Genomic DNA, 19,464 nt, shown 5'->3' on the forward strand with positions numbered 1-19,464 from the left:
ATCTGCTGCGTATACGGTGTGTGTGTAAAGGGGAACTATCAGCAGGTTAAACAAGCTTAACCTGCTGATAGCCCCTATAGCGCTGGGCACCCTGAGGAGGAAGTTATGTATCTTACCTTCCTCCTCAGGACCGGTCTTGCGTTGTTAGTCGGGGTAAACTTCGCTCCAGAGCACCGTTAGGAGCAATGCTGTGTCACCCGGAAGGAAAATATAAAGGAAGGACTTGTACTTCTTTTTCCCGTTGGATCCACTTCTGGTTTTGGTACAAAAACTGCAGTCGTGGTTTTCCAAAAAAATGCCATGTGTGTAAAAGTTAAATAAATTAAAGGGGTTATCCAGCGCTACAAAAACATGGCCACTTTTCCCACTCTCTAGTCTCCAGGTCAGGTGTGGTTTGCAATTAAGATCCATTTACTTCAATAGAACTGAGTTTGAAAGCCCCAACCAATCTGGAAACAAGAGAGGGGAAAAGTGGCCATGTTTTTGTAGCACTGAATAATCCCTTTAATCCACTTTTCCCCCTACTGTTGTCTCCAGTTCAGGTGCGGTTTGCAATTAAGCTCCATTTACTTCAGTGGTACTGAGTTTCAAAACCCCAGCCAAACTGGAGACAACAGTAGGGGGAAAGTGGCCATGTTTTTGTAGCACTGGATAACCCCTTTAAGGAGAGAAGGCTTAGGCATATTAAGTTTTAAGAGGAGACTGGCAATGACTTGCTCCCCGCTCCCCATTCAGAATACATGTATGCTTGGCTGAATCATACATTCATGTGGGGATAGAAAAAAAGCTGTCAACAAACAGGGCATTTGGCAACAGCTATCTTATGTGTCAGTGCCCCATTAACTTTCATTAGGAGGCTGTATTATCACGTGACACATAAACGGAAGAGGACCGCGCTGAGTGTGGACTTCTCCCAGCTCATTCTCACGATCGGTCAGGGTCTGAATACTCACACCCGGACCGTTTTAAAATTTTTGGGATCACAGTGTCTCTTTAAAGTATCAATGGTGCAAAAAAAAAAACAAAAAAAAACAACAACTTTTAATATGTCATACAGCATTGTCGGGGAACCTCTGATCCTCCAGTTGTTGCAAAACTACAGTTTCCATCATGCCTAGACAGCTAAAGCTTTGTCAATTGATGGGAATTTTAGTTTTCAACAGCTGGAGGACCAAAGCATTACCACCACTGCTGTATAACATGTCAAAAAATTTTAATCGGTTGTTGTCTGGGTGCTAGAACTAGCTGGGAGAAGCACTTGGCTAAGACGGACTCCATAGCCGTACATTAGAATCTAGCTCCTGCAGCATCACAGGGAGAAAAGAGCTCAGCCAGGTGCTTCTCCCACCCCGTTCTGGCACTCAGACCCTGACAAATAAAAACTTTTCACGTGTTGATTTTTTTTTTATAAAAATGACACTTTATCAGATCTAACCTTACTGTACTTCTAGATCTTTTCCACCTATTTATATAAGAATACCACAATCCTTCTGCACCCAACAATACATTAGTCCAGCATCTCGTTCTTGCTATTATCTCATAGAAACAGCTACCAGGCTTTAACACTTCCCTGAATCATGTAATCCACCTACACACTGCAGCAGAGCGAGCACTTAACCCCATTTTCTGGAGCCCTCCTCCCACTTATTCCAGACCTTGACATGACACATTCCACCTCTATTCTTTGTTCTCCTTTTCCTTATAAGAGTGACCTCTGTGTAATGCAATGAACAGCCCACACCGTTTCCAATGATTGTGGTAACAGATGACCCATAGGATAAAGGTATACACTGTTCTGTAGGAGTATAATGGATCATATAGGTAGCATGGACACATCACATAATACATACTTAGTATACATACGTAGTGTTTATATCATAAACCCCATAATGTATACATTTCTTGCATAGCTCCCTATACTGTACAGCTCTACAACCAGCCGCCTTCACCCCCTGCTGAATTGTTACAGGAAGCTCTCTGTCTCTCGTCCCCCCCCCCCCCCCCCCCTTTGGCTTCCTACAAGGCATCAAATAATACTTTATTAGAACCAGATGGAGATTTTGGGATGGGGCGGGGAAATGTGGGGGAATGTAGACACCATTGTAGCAAACGCTGCAATTTTTGTAATCTTCCTTTTTTTCCATTATCAGCTGCAGACAAGGAGGACGGTATCAGCCGTACACTCATGCAAACACCATTAAATTATATACTATTTATTTTTTCTCGTTTGTCCATACCTCTCCGGAGAAATATGCTGCTGGATGAGGATCCTGATCTCTAAAACAGATGTGAGCAAAGCCATCAACCTAAATCTTCTCTGCCAAAAGGAAAAGGAGGGGAGGGGGTGCACTAAAGCAAGAGATAGGTTTCCAGCTGCCGGCTCTACTACATATGCCTGGCTGCCATGTGGGACCTAAAGGTGAACCGATGACCCGACCATAACCAGCCGATGACATTCCTTAAAGAAAACCGAAGAAACTTGAAATTGTGATGACTCCATATGCAAGAAAAGTGATATCATTAATTACCAAAAAATTATGCAAAAATACAGCTGTAATTTGGAGTTAAAAAACAGCATTTTTTTGCTAAACGAGGTGGTAAATAATCTGCTCATAATCCATTAAGGCCGTTATTCTATACTGCGTGCACACAAGTTGGCTAATTTCCCATTGACTTTAATAGAGCACATTATTAGGCTATGTTCCCACTAGGTAAAAATAAGGGCAAATAACGGCCATTGTTGCAAAATAACAATGGTCATTATCATCAATAACGGATGTTATTTGCCCTTATTTTTACCTAGTGGGAACACAGCCTTATATTAAAAATAAGGGTACGTTTTTACTTCAAAATTACGACTTTATTTTGTTTTTATTTTACTGTGTGTGAACACAGCCTTATGGTACGGCCACACATGGTGGATTCTCTCAACTGGAATGTAGGAAATCTGCAACATTTTCAGTAGGAACAAAGTGGATTTCTTAAAGGACAACTCCGGCCAAAACTATTTTTTAATATGTTATTACTTACGGAAAGTTAGGCAAATTTCTAATGTACATTAATTATGGGAAATGCACATATAGGGCTATTTCCCTTAACTTAGTAGATCAGGGAGATTTCAGATTCTCTAAAAAAACGTGACGTCACGAACCAGGGGTGTAATTACAGTGGAGTGTCCAGCAGGGGCGCACTATATATAGAGGTCAATGAGTATAATTGACAATGAGTACCATTGACTTCTATATATAGTGCGCCCCTGCTGCACACTCCTTTGGAATTACAATGGATGTGTATGTAAGTGTAATATACAGTGTTTTTGATTGAATACATTTATGGAATACTTTGGGGAGCAAGTGTCCTTGCTCCCCAAAGTAATCCATAAGTGTATTTAACCCCCCTCCTCCTGCTTCTTCTTCTGGGATCCGGCATCCGGGATCTGATGGCTGACTCCCCGCCCCGGCTGCCGCTCTCACATACCGGCTCCCGATGCTTCCTGGTGTCCCCGGCCGGCACGTGTGGGAGAGGGGAAGCATCGGTAGCCGGTATGTGCGAGCGGCAGCCGGGCGGGGAGTCAGCCATCAGATCCCGGATGCCGGATCTCGGAAGAAGCAGCAGGAGGAGGGGGGAGCGGGGGGCATTATGTCTCCTGTATGATGAGCGGCGCCCGGACACTTGCTCCCCAAAGTATTCCATAAATGTATTCAATCAAAAACACTGTATATTACACTTACATACACATCCATTGTAATTCCAATGGAGTGTCCAGCAGGGGCGCACTATATATAGAAGTCAATTATACTCATTGACCTCTATATATAGTGCGCCCCTGCTGGACACTCCATTGGAATTACACCCCCGGTTCGTGACGTCACGGTTTTTTTAGAGAATCTGAAGTCTCCCTGATCTACTAAATTAAGGGAAATAGCCCTATATGTGCATTTCCCATAATTAATGTACATTAGAAATTTGTCTAACTTTTCATAAGTAATAACATATTACAAAAAAAAAAATAGTTTTGGCCGGACTTCTCCTTTAAATCTCATCAAAACGCTGTAAAAATTTGTGTGAGAGGGCTATATTGTGATCATCACATTTGGGGGAGATCATGCTCTCATGTAATGTCCAAAGTCATTGTATGTGACCGTTTACTGCTGCATGCAGTAGCCGTTTTGCCCCATGTGGCGAATGTAATATGGTACCCATCCCCTCTTGTCTCGGAAAGTATACTTGTAAGATGTGTGCAGGACAGAAGGGAGTAAACAAAAGCAATACCTGTTCAGCTTCCCAATCCACCCCTTTAAATCTGCAGACTATTAATTGGGGTGCTGGATATACTGCGGATTGTTTTTCAGATTTTCAATGGGAAATTTAAAGGTGTTACACATCTGCAACTTTTTGCAGCACTACTTAGCAATTTTAAAAGAAACCTGTCATGACGGCCTTCTTCTGGATCAGAAGCGGGACTCTCTGTTAATATGGAAGTTCGGGTCTGCATGGATACAGAGACGCAATGAGGGCATAATGCTCCCGGCTCCCTTTGGATCAATATAGTTTGTGTAGTCTGGGGGAAATAAGGGGGGAGACTGAAATTTTATTTATGTTAAAGAGTTAAATAAGGCTCAGATATGAGAAAATATTACTTTACTGAAAGAGTAGTAGCTTGGGACAAACTTCTAGCAGATGTGACTGGTAAATGCACAATAAGGCCTTATTCACACGTTCCGTAATTTACAGATCCGTATTTCCGTATCCAAGTTAGTGCACATTGAAGTCTATTGGGCTATTCACACGATCAGTAGCAGAAATGGATGAAAATCAATCCGTAAAAAAAAAAAAGGACATGTCCTAGTGCGGACCCGGTGTGGACCCATTTTTTTTTGCGGATCCTCTCATTGAAATCAATTGGTTACAGATTGTTTACGGATTGTAACATGTTGGCATCCGTATTTCCGCAAAAAAATACGGATGAAGTGCATTGAAAAGCAATGAGTTGTAAAGAAATGGAAATACTGATGGAATACGGATGGAATACGGATGTCCAATCCGCAAATTCTCACGGGTTGTTTCAGGACCCGAAAAAATTACTGAACGTGTGCATAAGGCCTAAGTGAATGTAAACCTGGAAAATTTTTCTGCATTTTACTCTATTTAAAGTAACACTTCAAGGCTATGTCCATACAGTGTAATACAGCAGCCGCTGTATTACATGTTCCTGCGGCTGATAAGGTAGTGTCTTTTTCCCATTTGGCTTGTGAACACCTTTGGGTGTCTCCGCAATCCAATTAAGCATTGCACACAATGTAAAGTATGGCCAGCAGCCGTACTTTACATTGTGTGCACAGCTATTTTCTACATCTGCTATTCCCCCGAACTGTGCCATAGAAAATAGGAAAATAGACATGCTCATTTTCTGCGGCTGCAGTTCAACATCGACCGTAGTGTATACTGTGTGTATACACTACGGCCGTTGCCTGCATCGAAATCAATGCAAATGTATTGATTTAATCACCAATTGATGTTCTTTTCACTAAAAAGAATGGCCGTTGTTAATTAAATGAATACACTGTGTGAACACAGCCTAAAGTTAATAGATAGATGACAGATAGAGAGAGTTTTAGATATGAGATAGATGGACACATAGTAGATAGATAGAATCATAGGCTAGTCAATATAAAACCTTCAATCCAGTGCAGAGCTGCATGATCCTGCATCCATAGTCCTAATGGTCATCATTGTCATCAGATGCATAGCTGCTATAATGCAGTATCTACCAGAGCCCACAGCATAGGCTTATTATATAACATGGAGAGGCTAAAGTACAGTGTAGGACTGTCGTGGCATGAGCCCACCTTATCGTGGTGGGATGGTTTACAATATTTGCAAATGGTAACTAAGAGTCTCTAAGAGGACTGAGCTGCTGCACTTTTTGTGTTTTTGTGTGTTGGTATAAATAGACTATGGTTAAGCCAATTTTACAAAGCCAAATGGACCCTTCTTTGGCATATAAAAGTTACACATAAGCCAAAATAGAACTGGTGTAAAACTCTCCGACTCTAATAGAATGCGGCACTTTTCTGGAGCCTACTATGCAACCCACATGCTTTAACCTCTTAATGACACATGATGTACTCGTACGTCATGCATCCGCAAGAGGTGTTCAGAGCGGGGCCGTGCGGCGACCCCGCTCTGAACCGCCACGATCCCGGGTGCCGCGTGTAGCCCGGGACCACGGCTATTATCGGGCACGGTCCGATCGCCGTGCCCACTAATAAGGTAATAAGATGCAGCTGTCAAATTTGACAGCTGCATCCGATTACCTTTTGCAGCTCTTCCCTGGTGTCTAGTGGCGGAGATCGCCCCCCCCCCCCCCCCCCCCGGGACGTTGTCCTGGAGGAGCAATCTCCGTGACTGATGCCGGCCGGGGTCCGCTCCAAGATGGCGCTGATCCCAGCTCGGCACTCGTTTGTTTTCGGCTGCTGCAGCCGATCTCATTGATCTTTGCTGTATAAGTATACAGCAAAGATCTCAATGAGAAATCAGTGTACTTATACTAGAAGTCCCCAAGGGGGGCTTCTAGTATAAGTGTAAAAAAAAAAAAAAAAAAGTGTTCTCATTAGTAAAAAGCCCCCTCCCCTAATAAAAGTTTAAATCACCCCCCTTTTCCCATGTTTTAACCCCTAGGCGACCTCACCGTTAATGACACGCTGCAGTGATCACGCTGCAGCGTGACATTAACTCCTTAAACGCCGCAGTATTTAAGTGTAAGTGACTGCGGGGGTCCCGAACGGACCGCCGGATTAAAACGGACTCACCTTCCTCCATGCGGTCCGATCGGCGCTCTGGTCACTGAGCCTGCACAGTACTGTATGTACAAGTCCCCCAAAGGGACTTCAAATATGTAAAAAAAGTTAAAAACACCAACACACTACCCCAAAACCCCTCCCCCAATTAAAGTCTAAATCACCCCCATTTGCCATTATATAAATAAAACATATAAAAATAAATAAATAAACATATAATATACCGTAGCATGCGTAATTGTCCGATCTATTAAAATATAACAAGCGTCATTGCGACTGGTAAACGGCGTACACGAAAATAGGGAAAAAAGTGCGTGGATTACCGATTTTATGTTACATTATATATAAAAAAAAAATATAAAAAGTGATCAAAACGTCAGATCTTCACAAATATGGTATTATTAAAACTAGAGATCATGGCGGAAAAAATGACACCCCATACAGCCTCGTAGGTGAAAAAATAAAACTGTTATAAGCGTCAAAATAGCCCATTTTATTAATATTTAATTGCCAAAAAAAAGGATTTCATAAAAAAAAAAAAATAACATTAGAGAATCTGTGTAAACCTGAATATGGTTGTGTTCGGGCTGACCTATAGAGTAATAGTATCATGTCGCTTTTACCATATAGTGCATTACATAGACACAGGAACCCCCCAAACATTACCATATTGCATTCTTTTTTCCTATTTCACCTATTTATATCTTCAGAAATAATATATTTGGCATTCCGTCATACATTAAAAAGTACAACTATTCCTGTAACAAATAAGCCATTACATGGCCTTGTAGACAGAAAACTGAAAGTGCTGGAGCTCTTAGAAGGGGAGGAGGGAAAAACGAAGACGCAAACATCAACATTTGCGCGGCCCACTGGGTCCTTTTGGGCCTGGTCCTCAAACGGGTTAAATAAAAGTAAATAAATAAATAAATAAACAGACAAACATGTTTGGTATCGCCACGTGCGTAAACGCCCGAACTATTAATTAATCCCATTCCTGATCTCGCACGGTAAATGGCGTAAGCGCCAAAAAATCCCAAAATGCAAAATTGCTCATTTTTGGTCGCATCAAATCCAGAAAAAATTTAATAAAAGTGATCAAAAAGATATGCGCAATCAAGGTACCGATAGAAAGAACACATCATGGCGCAAAAAATGACACCTGACACAGCCCCATAGACCAAAGGATAAAAGCGCTATAAGCCTGGGAATGGAGCGATTTTAAGGAACGTATATTTGTTAACAATGGTTTGAATTTTTTACAGGCCATCAGATACAATATAAGTTATACATGTTACATATCGTAATTGTAACGACTTGAGGAACATGCATAACAAGTCAGTTTTACCCCAGGGCAAACGGCGTAAAAACAAAATACCCCCCAAATAAAAGAAATGCGTTTTTTTGTTCAATTTCACCACACATTGAATTTTTTCCTGGTTTCGCAGTGTACTTTATGCAAAAATTAAGCCTGTTATTGCAAAGTACTTAGTGGCGCAAAAAATAAGGGCTCATCTGGGTCTCTAGGTGGAAAAATGCAAGTGCTATGGCCTTTTAAACACAAGGAGGAACAAACGAAAACGCAAAAACGAAAATTGGCTCCGTCCTTAAGAGGTTAAAATAGGTTTGGTGTTATTACATAGAACACATGTATATATGTCAACAGCACCTGTAAATGACTGTGTGTTGCAAAACAAAGAAATTGAGTGGATTCCATTCCAACAGATTGAGGATTTTATCTGTACATTCCAAACCTTAACTACGTTTGCATTGTCATGCCCTATAAAACTTTCATTCATTTACTTGCTGTTGCCAACTACTAATGGCCTCAGACTTGCATATATGGTTTTTGAACACCATATTTATGATGTACAAGTGCCACATTTTGGGAAATCTCCTGGAAAAAATATTGGGAGACCTCCCATATTAGAAGAAAGTCCAGTGATGGGTCAGCACACCTTAATAAATGTGGATATATGTATCTCCTTTGAGCCAATTGCCTGGGTGGAGCTCGACAGACCAGAAAAGTACCCCGGACCTTGGGGCGGTATTCGTATGTATTGCAGAAAAAGAGGAAAGTCTCCGGCTCTCATAAAATAACCAATTCTTTATTATAAATTCATTTAAAAGGCCTTTTAAATGAATTTATAATAAAGAATTGGTTATTTTATGAGAGCCAGAGACTTTCCTTTTTTTTCTGCGACCTCCCATATTCAATAAAGACAGTATTATGTTTGGCCACCATTTAGGTGGGTTCCATTGAGTTTACCAGGATGGTATATACCATAGTGAAGGATCCAGTAAAGAATGTATACTGCACACAATGTATACATCAAACTGCTGACACTATTATATAGCTTTTGGGACAAGGAGACACATGGGACCTTTTATATATCCAGCTGTTGTTCCAGGATGTAGATAAATGCTTTCCAGGGTAAAGAGTCAAAGAGGCTTTCCCAAGCTCCTGAACACCTGCAAGCTGGAATGCAGCCTCCCCCCCCCCACACACACACTTAAGGAGCTCCGGAAAGCCTCTTTGACTCTTACCACCATATAGTATAAGCATGTTTCTATATTTTGGAATCACAGACAGATATATGAAAGGTACCAGGTGTCTCTCTGACCTAAGAGCTATCTAATAATGTCAGCAGTTTGGAAGTTTGGAATGTGAATTTCAGCTGACAGATTCCCTTTAACATGGGGGTCCACCTATGACAGATGTCACTTCTTGTATTTAGAATAAACTCCAGGTTGGGGCTACAAAGAAAATAGAGAAAAAACAGCATGAACACAGGATCAGGATCACATATAGGAGGACATTCACAAACAGTCTGCTCGAGGCGTACGCCAGGGAGAAGGGGGGAGCTGGGGGTAGGGGGCTTGGGCACGGCAAGGCAAGGAGGAGGAAGCGTAAATCATGATCCAAATCTATGCCTGCTGGAAGTTGGTATGCCAGGCATAGGTTCAGGGCCCCAGCTGGATTCACTAAGAGGCATGCGCCTCTTAGTGAATCCGGCCGGGGAAAAGGGGACAGGGCCTAATTTAAGACCGGCGCATGAGTACGCCAGTCTTCATAAATCCCCCCCATAGAGGTGTGAAGTGGCACAAAGTCAAAGACATTACTGCAAAGAGAAGTGCTAAACGGGAAACAACATGGCACACAAATGTCCCTAAATACACATTAGAGAAAAGTCAGACCAACCGCTGTTTTAGCCTGGCTGTCTAATGGGTATGGAGGCCCCTAATGCTGCGTTTACACGAAACGATAATTGGCCCGATAGTACGATTAACGATGTCGGAGTAACAATTTTTTTTTCATAACGGTCAGCGTTTAGACGGTACGATATATTGTGCGGAAATTCGTTTTGCGATCACTTAAGCCTATCTCACACATTGGTTAAATTGGCGAACGACTGTTTACACGGAACGATCTGCGATTTTTTTGCGAATGAAGAACTACGGTTTTGGAACATGTTGTAAGATCAAAATGAAAGATTTCTCATTCGTCATTTGATTGTTCGCTGCGTTTACACACACAATTATCGTTCGAATTAGATTGTTATCGTGCGAATTCGCACGATAATCGTTTCGTGTAAACGCAGCATTACTCTCCCAATGTTAGGGAAGAAAAGCATCAAGCATGACTAATTTCAATGCCGGATCATTTTGTTTTCCCTAAATACATCTCTGGCAGTGTCATTCTCTTCTACTGTATAGCAGTGCTGTGCTGTGAATGGCCAGACAAGTAAGAGAAAGGAGGACCTCTATGAGTACTACTGGCGCTCAGCTCAGCTCCTGCCCCTTGAAATGGAGAGAGAATGTGAAAGTATACTTTAAAAGATATCATCAAAGAATCACATGGCTACTACGAGGGGAAAAAAACCACCATGGTAAAAATGCAGTAGCAGGCCACACAGCTGCCGGTTGTAGGAGGGGATAATTTTTTTTTTTTTTTGCAGTTCTCTCTCTGCTTACTGGAAATCTGTACATTTTTGCCATATTTATGAGGTTAGTCCTCAGCCGACAGTGGTTTCACGGTGGTTTAGAAAAACGATATTAAATGACAACCATCTCTAGTAAAATTTATATGGACAAATATCCTCCCTGAACGTGGCCAGAAGAAGCACTGCTGGTGCCCATAGGAAAAATAAACCTAGCTAGTCTTCACTTAAGAGCATGAATTTACAGCTACTCCATTGCGGAAGACAAACTATCTGCTCCTTGCTTTATGCTACTGTTTTACTATGTAAATCAGCTCTCCTTTAGACAGTGGCAAATCACATGTACCATAGGCCCGAGGCTTGTTCTTTGTGTGGTATACATTACATTGGACATGCAGTCTCTTGTACAGTTGTAGCACTACTAATACAAGTAAATTAAAGGGATATATGTCAGGAACTGAAGGGATTAGAGATGAGCGAATCGGGTTCGGGTTTGAGTCGATCCAAACCCGATCACTCTGCATTTGATTAGCTGGGGCTGCTGAAGTTGGCTAAAGCTCTAAGGTTGTCTGGAAAACATGGATATAGCCATTGACTATATCCATGTTTTCCACATAGCCTTAGGGCTTTATCCAACTTCAGCAGCCACCGCTAATCAAATGCCGAAAGTTCGGGTTCGGATCGACTCGAACATGCTCGAGGTTCGCTCATCTCTAGAAGGGATGTTACATTTTAAGGTTATTTCTGGAAAATATCGTCGGGAGGCGGCCAAATCATTAAAAAAAGTCATTTTTTTGCCAATATTATTACAAAGTGTTAGCATGACCTAATAGTTATATAACAAAGTAAAATAACTTTATTAAAGCAATGTGTTAAAAATAAATTGTTACTCTCCACGGTATCCCTTAGTAGTACAATAATGGCAACCATAGAGGGCTTCAGAAAGCCTCCCTGCTGCAACGGCTGATCGGCACCCCATGACTATGTCAATTATTGGAGGCTTGATGAAACTAGCACATAACTTCTAACCACTTAGATGCTGCAGTTGCTATTAAACATGGCATCTAGGGGGTTAAATTAGATCAGCTCTAGCTCTGATATTAGGCACCGATGGAAAGTGTTGGCTGCTGATTGTAGACGGCATCTGCTCTGTATGGAGCAGACTGGGCTACAGTCGGTGTTACAAAGGAATGCATTGCAAAATGTGTTTCATTTGGTTTGCTCATCCAGTGGTTGGGCCGTATACTGCCAATCCTCATTATTTAACATTAAGAACAAGTATAGCAGTATGGAAACAAGCCTAATTTCAATTATGATGGAGAAAATGATCACTTATCAAGTAAAAAAAACTGCATGGGGTCACTTCCATATACTAATGCAGCCAAACCTAAATGGATTAAAAAAAAATTGGAGTGTAAATCTTCTTCTAGTTATTGTCAGCAAACAACCAGGTCCCTGACACTTGCAGATCTCCCTCTGGTGGCTAAATGAAATGAGTTGTAATTACGACTTATAATTGTGAAGCAGTAAATTACTGTGGAGTCTATTTTGCTATTATACTAAGTGAAGTATAAATGATCTCTGACCAGATAGGTGACATTTGTAATATTTCTATTGACTCTATAAAGGAAGCATGCTGGAAAGAATAGTTTTTCTGGTATGTTCTCATTTTAGTCTGAATTACTATAGTGTTTTATCCCTTGAGTTTTTACTCACACAGTTATTTTTTTTTCATTTAATAACGGCCGTTGTTGCAAAGGCCATTATTAAAAGAAAAAATACATTGCATTGATTTCATGGAATCCCAGCCGGAGTGTATATACACATAGGGGGACATTTATTAAGTCTGACGACTTAAAAATGTCCCCACATCTCCGGCGCTACGGAGATTTATGTGGAGGCGGACTGCCTCTACATAGATCCTGTGCGCTCCGGTGTGCACGGCCGAAAACCTACGCCAGCTAAGGACTGGAGTAGGTTTTCGGCGTATCTTTTAGAGAAAAAAATTGTGAATCGCACGGACTATGAGTCCGCGCCCCCCCCCCCCCCTTCCGGCCCCTCCACCCCCCCCCCCCCCCCAGCGTAAAGAGCCGGTTTGCGAATATTTTATTCGCAAAGCGGCCATTTTGCTAGTAAAATATTCGCAAATCGTCTCTTTACGCCAAAAAACATATGTACGTCATGTACGGGATTCTGCGGCCGCAGAAAAATCTGACATGTCAGTTTTGTGCGCCCGCTATTTATTGAATGTGCCCACATCAAAAGTAGTGAAGTTCGGTACTGGTCAGGATGAACTTCACGGACACTGGCCGTTCTGTCATACAGAGTGTGAACTCGGCCTATAGAAGTATGTGGGAGAAAAATGCCAATGTTTCTTTGATAAAATCCTTAAGGCTACAAACCCATTTGGCGGGTCTGCAGCGAGTCTCCTTGCTGCGCTTTTGCAGCGAGACTCGCTGCAGATCCCAGTCCTATACTTTCATTAGCAGAGAAACTCGCAGCAGGGATGTACATCTCTGCTGCGATTTTGTCTGCAGCCCGCCCCATTAACCCCCTAGCCGCCGGACATTATACATTACCGGGTCCCCGGTCCTGCTTGCTTCGGGGCTCGGTGTCTTCACGGCCCGCCCGGCCAATCAGTGCGCTACGGCGGGGCAGCGCTCTGATTGTCTGGGCGGAACGTGCCGGGAGCCGCCGAAGCAAGCAGGAGCGGGGACCTGGTAATGTATATCCTGCCCGCCCCCCCTGCAGCCCCGATCGCCCCCAGCCCCCGGCCGCAAGATGGCCCCCCGCACCCCCCGGCCGCATGATGGCCCCCCGCACCCCCCGGCCGTGCGATCGCCCCCCGATCGGGGCTGCAGGGGGCTGCGGGGGGCGATCGTGCGGCCCGGGGCTGCGGGGGGCGATCGTGCGGCCGGGGGCTGCGGGGGCGATCGTGCGGCCGGGGGCTGCGGGGGGGCGATCATACGGCCGGGGGGTGCGGGGGGCAATCATGCGGCCGGGGGCTGCGGGGGGCGATCATGCGGCGGGGGGGTGCGGGGGGCGATCATGCGGCCGGGGGCGATCGGGGCTGCAGGGGGGGGGCGGCAGGATATACATTACCAGGTCCCCGCTCCTGCTTGCTTCGGCGGCTCCTGGCACGTTCTGCCCTGCGGCAGCGCACTGATTGGCCGGGCGGGCCGTGAAGACACCGGGAGCCCCGAAGAAAGCAGGAACGGGGACCCGGTAAAACCAAAATAAGTGGTGACTTAAATGAACATATTTAATCCAACTTTGTCATTTAGTCCGATCTCGCCTTCTGCATTTGTTGCTAGTATGAGGCGGCTTTCTTTTTGTAATAATATTTTATTTACATCTATACCTGCTGTTCCTTTTACTCGCTCTAATCCTACAAATTTTAAACAATCCGTTCTTCCTTGGTGTTTTTCTTTTATGTGTCTTATTAATCTAGTTGCTCCTTTGTTTGTCCTACAAGAATAAACGTGTTCGTATACTCTTCGGTTTAGTTTTCTGGTAGTTTTTCCGATATAATGTACCCCGCATTCGCATACTAAGGCGTATACTACCCCTTTTGTTTTGCAACAAATAAAGTCTTTTATGACACAGGTGATACCGCCTAATGTAACGTTTTTTGTTTCTAGGCACTGTTCACACCATGCACAAATGCCGCATTTAAACATTCCTTTTGGCATTGCTGTGCATATCCAGTTCGGTTCTTTTGTTTCTCTAAACCGGCTGTGCATTAGCATGTCTTTCAGATTTTTACATCTTTTAAAGGTTACTAGAGGTTTTTCTTGGTATATTTTGGACAGAATCGGATCGTTCTGTATAAGGTACCAGTTATTTTGTATGCTGCTGGGTATTAAGTTTGCTATGGGGCTAAACTTAAAAGCAAACGCAAATCTGGAATTTTGATTCTTATTCTTATGTTTTTTTTATAGCTTTTTGTATGTATGCCTCATCGGTGCTATTTATCCTCCTTAGTCTAAGGTATTGGCCGTATGGGACTGCAGTTTTTACGTGTTGTGGGTGGTAACTGTTGAAATGTAACAGTGTGTTTGAGGCTGTGGGTTTTCTATACCTAGTGGTTTTTAGTACGTTGTTATCTATTTTGATCAGGACATCTAGGTATTTGATTTCTTGTGCATTTATTTTGCTGGTAAAGGACATGTTGCATGTGTTTCCGTGAAGATAATTCATGAATTCTTTAAACTCCATTGGGGTCCCTAACCAGACAACAAAGATGTCATCGACAAAACGCTGATAACATCTGAGGTATCTCGAAAAAGGATTTTTCGGGGTGAATATCATTTCTCTTTCAAACTCTGCCAGGAAGAGATTGGCTAAGGTACATGCGACGGGCGTACCCATCGTTGTACCGCCACATTGTGTATACCACGTCCCATTAAAAGTAAAGGTGTTATTTTCTAAAATGAATTGCAAGCTGTCACATATAAATTGAATGCAATCTTTGTTAGTTTCTGTATTATCTAGAATAGATCTTATTGTTTTCACTGCTAGGTGTTGAGGTATCTTGGTGTATAGGCTTTCTATGTCAATTGTAGCTACAGTGCCTAGAAACAAAAAACGTTACATTAGGCGGTATCACCTGTGTCATAAAAGACTTTATTTGTTGCAAAACAAAAGGGGTAGTATACGCCTTAGTATGCGAATGCGGGGTACATTATATCGGAAAAACTACCAGAAAACTAAACCGAAGAGTATACGAACACGTTTATTCTTGTAGGACAAACAAAGGAGCAACTAGATTAATAAGACACATAAAAGAAAAACACCAAGGAAGAACGCGCGAAACAGCTGTAATCACCCTGCTTCGTCAGTGCTTGGCGTCTACTATGTGGCCCTAGATGTCCGTAAGTTTTTAATGCACGCTTAAATAAAGAAGAGATCACGAATCTGGTGAGTGCCCTCATCTTTCTTCTTATGAAGTGGATTTGTATGCTTCCTGTATTTTCCTGAGTGAGCACCAACCAGTGATCCTAGATAAAATTTATACTAAGTCTAACAACTCCGAACAACAAAAAAAGCTCCTAAGCCGGAATTAGCAGCAGTGCCGGTAACTGTGTACTTTTTCTTGGAAGTGTATAGTATATAAATACTTACTTTATACAGATCCAAAGTTACAGCCTGTATTTATTATAGTCCAGAGCTGCATTCACAATTCAGCAAAAAATATAGGCACCTATAATCAGGGCCGTCTTAACAAAACTATGGGCCCCTGGGCACAGCTGCGGACTGGGCCCCCCAACACAAGATCAAGTCCCCGCGTCCCCTCACAGTGTTGCTGTGCAGCCCCATGTGGAGAAAAAGAAATAGAATACCCCCCTGCATGCCCACATATAGAATAGCCCCCCGTGTACCCTCATATAGAATACCCCCCTACACCCCCCCATATAGAATAGCCCCCATGCATCCCCCCATATAGAATAGCCCCCCTGTGCATCCTCCCCTTATAGAATAGCCCCCCCTGTGCATCTCCCCATATAGAATAGCCCCCCAGTGCATCCCCCCATATAGAATAGCCCCCCTGTGCATCCCCCCTTATAGAATAGCCCCCCTGTGCATTCCCCTATGTAGAATAGCCCCCCTGTGCATCCCCCCCCCCCCCGTGTGGCCACATGTGAAGGGGTTTTAAAAGAAAATTAAAAAAAAATACAACTCACCTCTCCTCGGGCCGGATCTTCAGTTGGCAGCAGCTTCTCCCTGCTGCTGCAGCGCGACGGCTCCTCTCTCCACTCAGGTCCTCAGCGGCGTGTCAGGGAAGTGACGTCACCGCTGGGGACCTGATGTAGGTGCCTGCAGACGTGCGTCTGCGGCTCCTGAAGGATCACTGAGGCCCGGAAGAGACTGAGGGAATAGCGCGGCGGGCGGCACCGCTATTCTCTCAGTCTCAACTACTGCATCACTCGGTGGTGAGGAAGACCGGACCGGGCGGCACATGCCCCCCGGCCCAGCCCGCCCCTGGTCTTTCCCTTTCTGCAGGGTAGGCGACTGCCACTGGGGCCCCCCATGAGTTATAGGGCCCCCGGCAGCCACCTACCCTGCCCAATGGGAAAGACGGCCCTGCCTATAATGCAATATACACAGATAAATAAAGGATGACAATGACCTGAATGACAAAGACAACAAAAAAGGTATGTGTCACCTATATATTTTTTAAGGGGTTGGCCACTTTATAGTAAAATAGGTCAGTACAAAGTATTAGTAAGTGTACTCACTGTATATACTGACAGCAGCTTACTGTGTACCTCATAGAGCTAAAATCAGACTCCCCCTCCACCAGGCTGGGCTGCCCTGCTCTGTTTTGTTTCAGTCCACAAAATGGCTGACATGGAGGAGCATGTGACCATGCCCTGTCCCCTGTGTCCTCCATAGACATATAAAGGCTCAGTGGTGGACACTGGGGGGCGGGGCTTGGTCACATGCTCCTCCATGTAAGGAATCTTATGGACCAAAACACCACAGAGCAGGGCAGCACAGCCTGGAGGAGGGGAGTCTGATATTAGCTCTATGAGGTACACAGGGAGCTGCTGTCAGTATATACAGTGAGTACACAGGAAGCTGCTGTCAGTATATACAGTGAGTACACCTACTAATACTGTACACTGAGCAATTTTACTATAAAGTGGCCAACCCTTTTAAGAATTTTTAAAAAACATTATTAAGGCAGCCATATTGCCATATTGAGAATGGAGTGCACCCATTGACTTTTATGGATGTGTTTTCTAGACCTCTAGATGCTCTTTAATCTGTTCAAAGATCATTGGAGGACATTTGTCAAGACCGGCCAAGCCCCATTCCCATTCACCCCACTGGATTTACTTTGTAAATCCGGCGGGCAGAGAAATCTACACCTGTTCTTGAGCAAGTGTACATTTCTACCAGGCATAAACCATGATAAAACCACAGAAAAGGCACGGATTCTCCATGGCTTACACCAGGGTGCATTTTGATAAATGTGCCCCATTGTGTTATAAGGGAAGCCACACAGCCACACAGTGAGCCAGCAAGAAATGCTGGGTGATTTTAGCTCTGAAGTCCTAAAGGAGCTCTCGCACCAATATATCAAAACCCTCCCTGTCACATGCTCTTTTACTTCTTGAGCTCCAGAGTGATCAGTGTTGTAAGTCCAGACAAGAACAAACATGTAGCAGCAATACCTACACGGACCACTCATACCACTAGATGGCGATGCTAAACAAAAAAAAAAATTAATACCTTCCTATAGGCACTGGGCTTATCAGTTTGTACACAAGCAGTAGGAGCATCTAAGAAACCAAGAGAAAATAGTCAACGCTGAGAGCGGTATTTAAACAATGTAAATGTGTATTGATGGTGGTATAAAGGGGTGAAAAAGCTCCACTCCACTCGATTAGGCCTCTGTGGCTGCTGGGACCGATCTATTGCTACAGTCTGCAATGAGGAATAATCACTTTATACTCCACCCATTCCTTGCTTCTCTGGTCAGCTACGGTGTATGGTCTTATTCACACATTCAGTGTTTTTTCAGGTGTGCAAAGTCTCTCGCTATTTTTTTCTGTGATCCGTGGAAAATCGTCCATATGTGCATCAGTTTCCATAAAATGTGAATAGTACTAGTTTTCATAGATTTGATCTGTGTTTTTTTACAAACGTCACCTAAGCCTAAGGCCTTATTCACATGTCCTGCAAAGTGGTCCGTAATTGCGGAACCATAATCACGGATGAACTTATTGTCCATTAAAGTTCTATTGTGCTATTCACACATTCAGCTTTTTCACAGATCCGAAGTCCGATCCGTGAAAAAATAGGACATGTCCTTGTGCGGATTGTAATTTCGGTACAACTTACCAATAGAAGTCTATGGGATGTGTCCCATCATATGTTGCAAACAACATGGAAGACTACCATCAACCCTGCTACCGAACCCAGAGGGAAAAAAATAAATCACATAAAAGAAAAACCAGCCTACTACACAATAAGGGAGGTCAGCCCCCATAGGTCTGCAGAGAGAGGTATGGCCTGTGCAGGAGGAGTGAACAATATTTTTGTTTAGTGTTGCCCCCTAGTGGCATTCATATGTATAGGATGAACAAGTAAGAGAGATATCAGACAATATGACCAATATGACCATAGATCAAATACTTCCACCTAATATAAATGCAATGAGAGGACATGTTCTGCAAGTCCAAACACTGGCAAATAATAAGTTACACAATCTACAATGACAGGCTGGTAAGTCACTGCTCCGGTAACACAAGTGGCTGAGAGCAGTTCCCCCATAATTGGTGTTTAAGGACCCTTAATCTTATAATCTTCCATAATCATGGTAATGCAACTTGAAATGGTTTATTTTGACATCCGTAATCCTCTTTACGACAGCAAACAAGATAAACAATGCTGACCTCCTGACTATACCGACTGATCGCATAAACTTCTCCACATCCCGTGGTCTGTACAACAAAGCAAATTTGAATTAGAGGGGTTCATTTCTCATAAATTGCTTATGATACACACCTAAGCTGCTGCAGAACCTCTCTTCTTTATGTGTGGATAACAGTATTCCACTCTTAAAGAAGAAGTCTGGAGATTTTAAATAACGGATAGCCAGCAGGGGCAGGGGGGAACATGGTAACAAAGCACTACTCACCTCCCCCGGGGGTCATCACGAATGCAGTAAGTATAATGCACCACATTTCCAGGTCTAGCGTGGGTGGGGGGGA

The 19,464-nt window shown here is 43.4% G+C and overlaps 1 protein-coding gene across 1 annotated transcript in view; it reads right to left on the reverse strand.

Annotated features, from left to right (window-relative positions):
- Positions 1 to 17,050, reverse strand: part of MRC2 (mannose receptor C-type 2) — an 86,221-nt gene extending 69,171 nt beyond the window's left edge. Inside the window, exons 1-2 of the mRNA XM_069952838.1 lie at positions 16,981 to 17,050; positions 4,428 to 4,561 (exon numbers count right to left, since the gene is read on the reverse strand). Coding sequence (XP_069808939.1) covers positions 4,428 to 4,434 — 7 coding nt within the window. The 5' untranslated portion in view covers positions 4,435 to 4,561; positions 16,981 to 17,050. The remainder of the gene's footprint in view (positions 1 to 4,427; positions 4,562 to 16,980) is intronic.
- Positions 17,051 to 19,464: the final 2,414 nt, after the last annotated feature.

Source organism: Dendropsophus ebraccatus, chromosome 14 (genome assembly GCF_027789765.1).
Source record: "Dendropsophus ebraccatus isolate aDenEbr1 chromosome 14, aDenEbr1.pat, whole genome shotgun sequence".
Taxonomy (NCBI): Eukaryota; Metazoa; Chordata; class Amphibia; order Anura; family Hylidae; genus Dendropsophus; species Dendropsophus ebraccatus.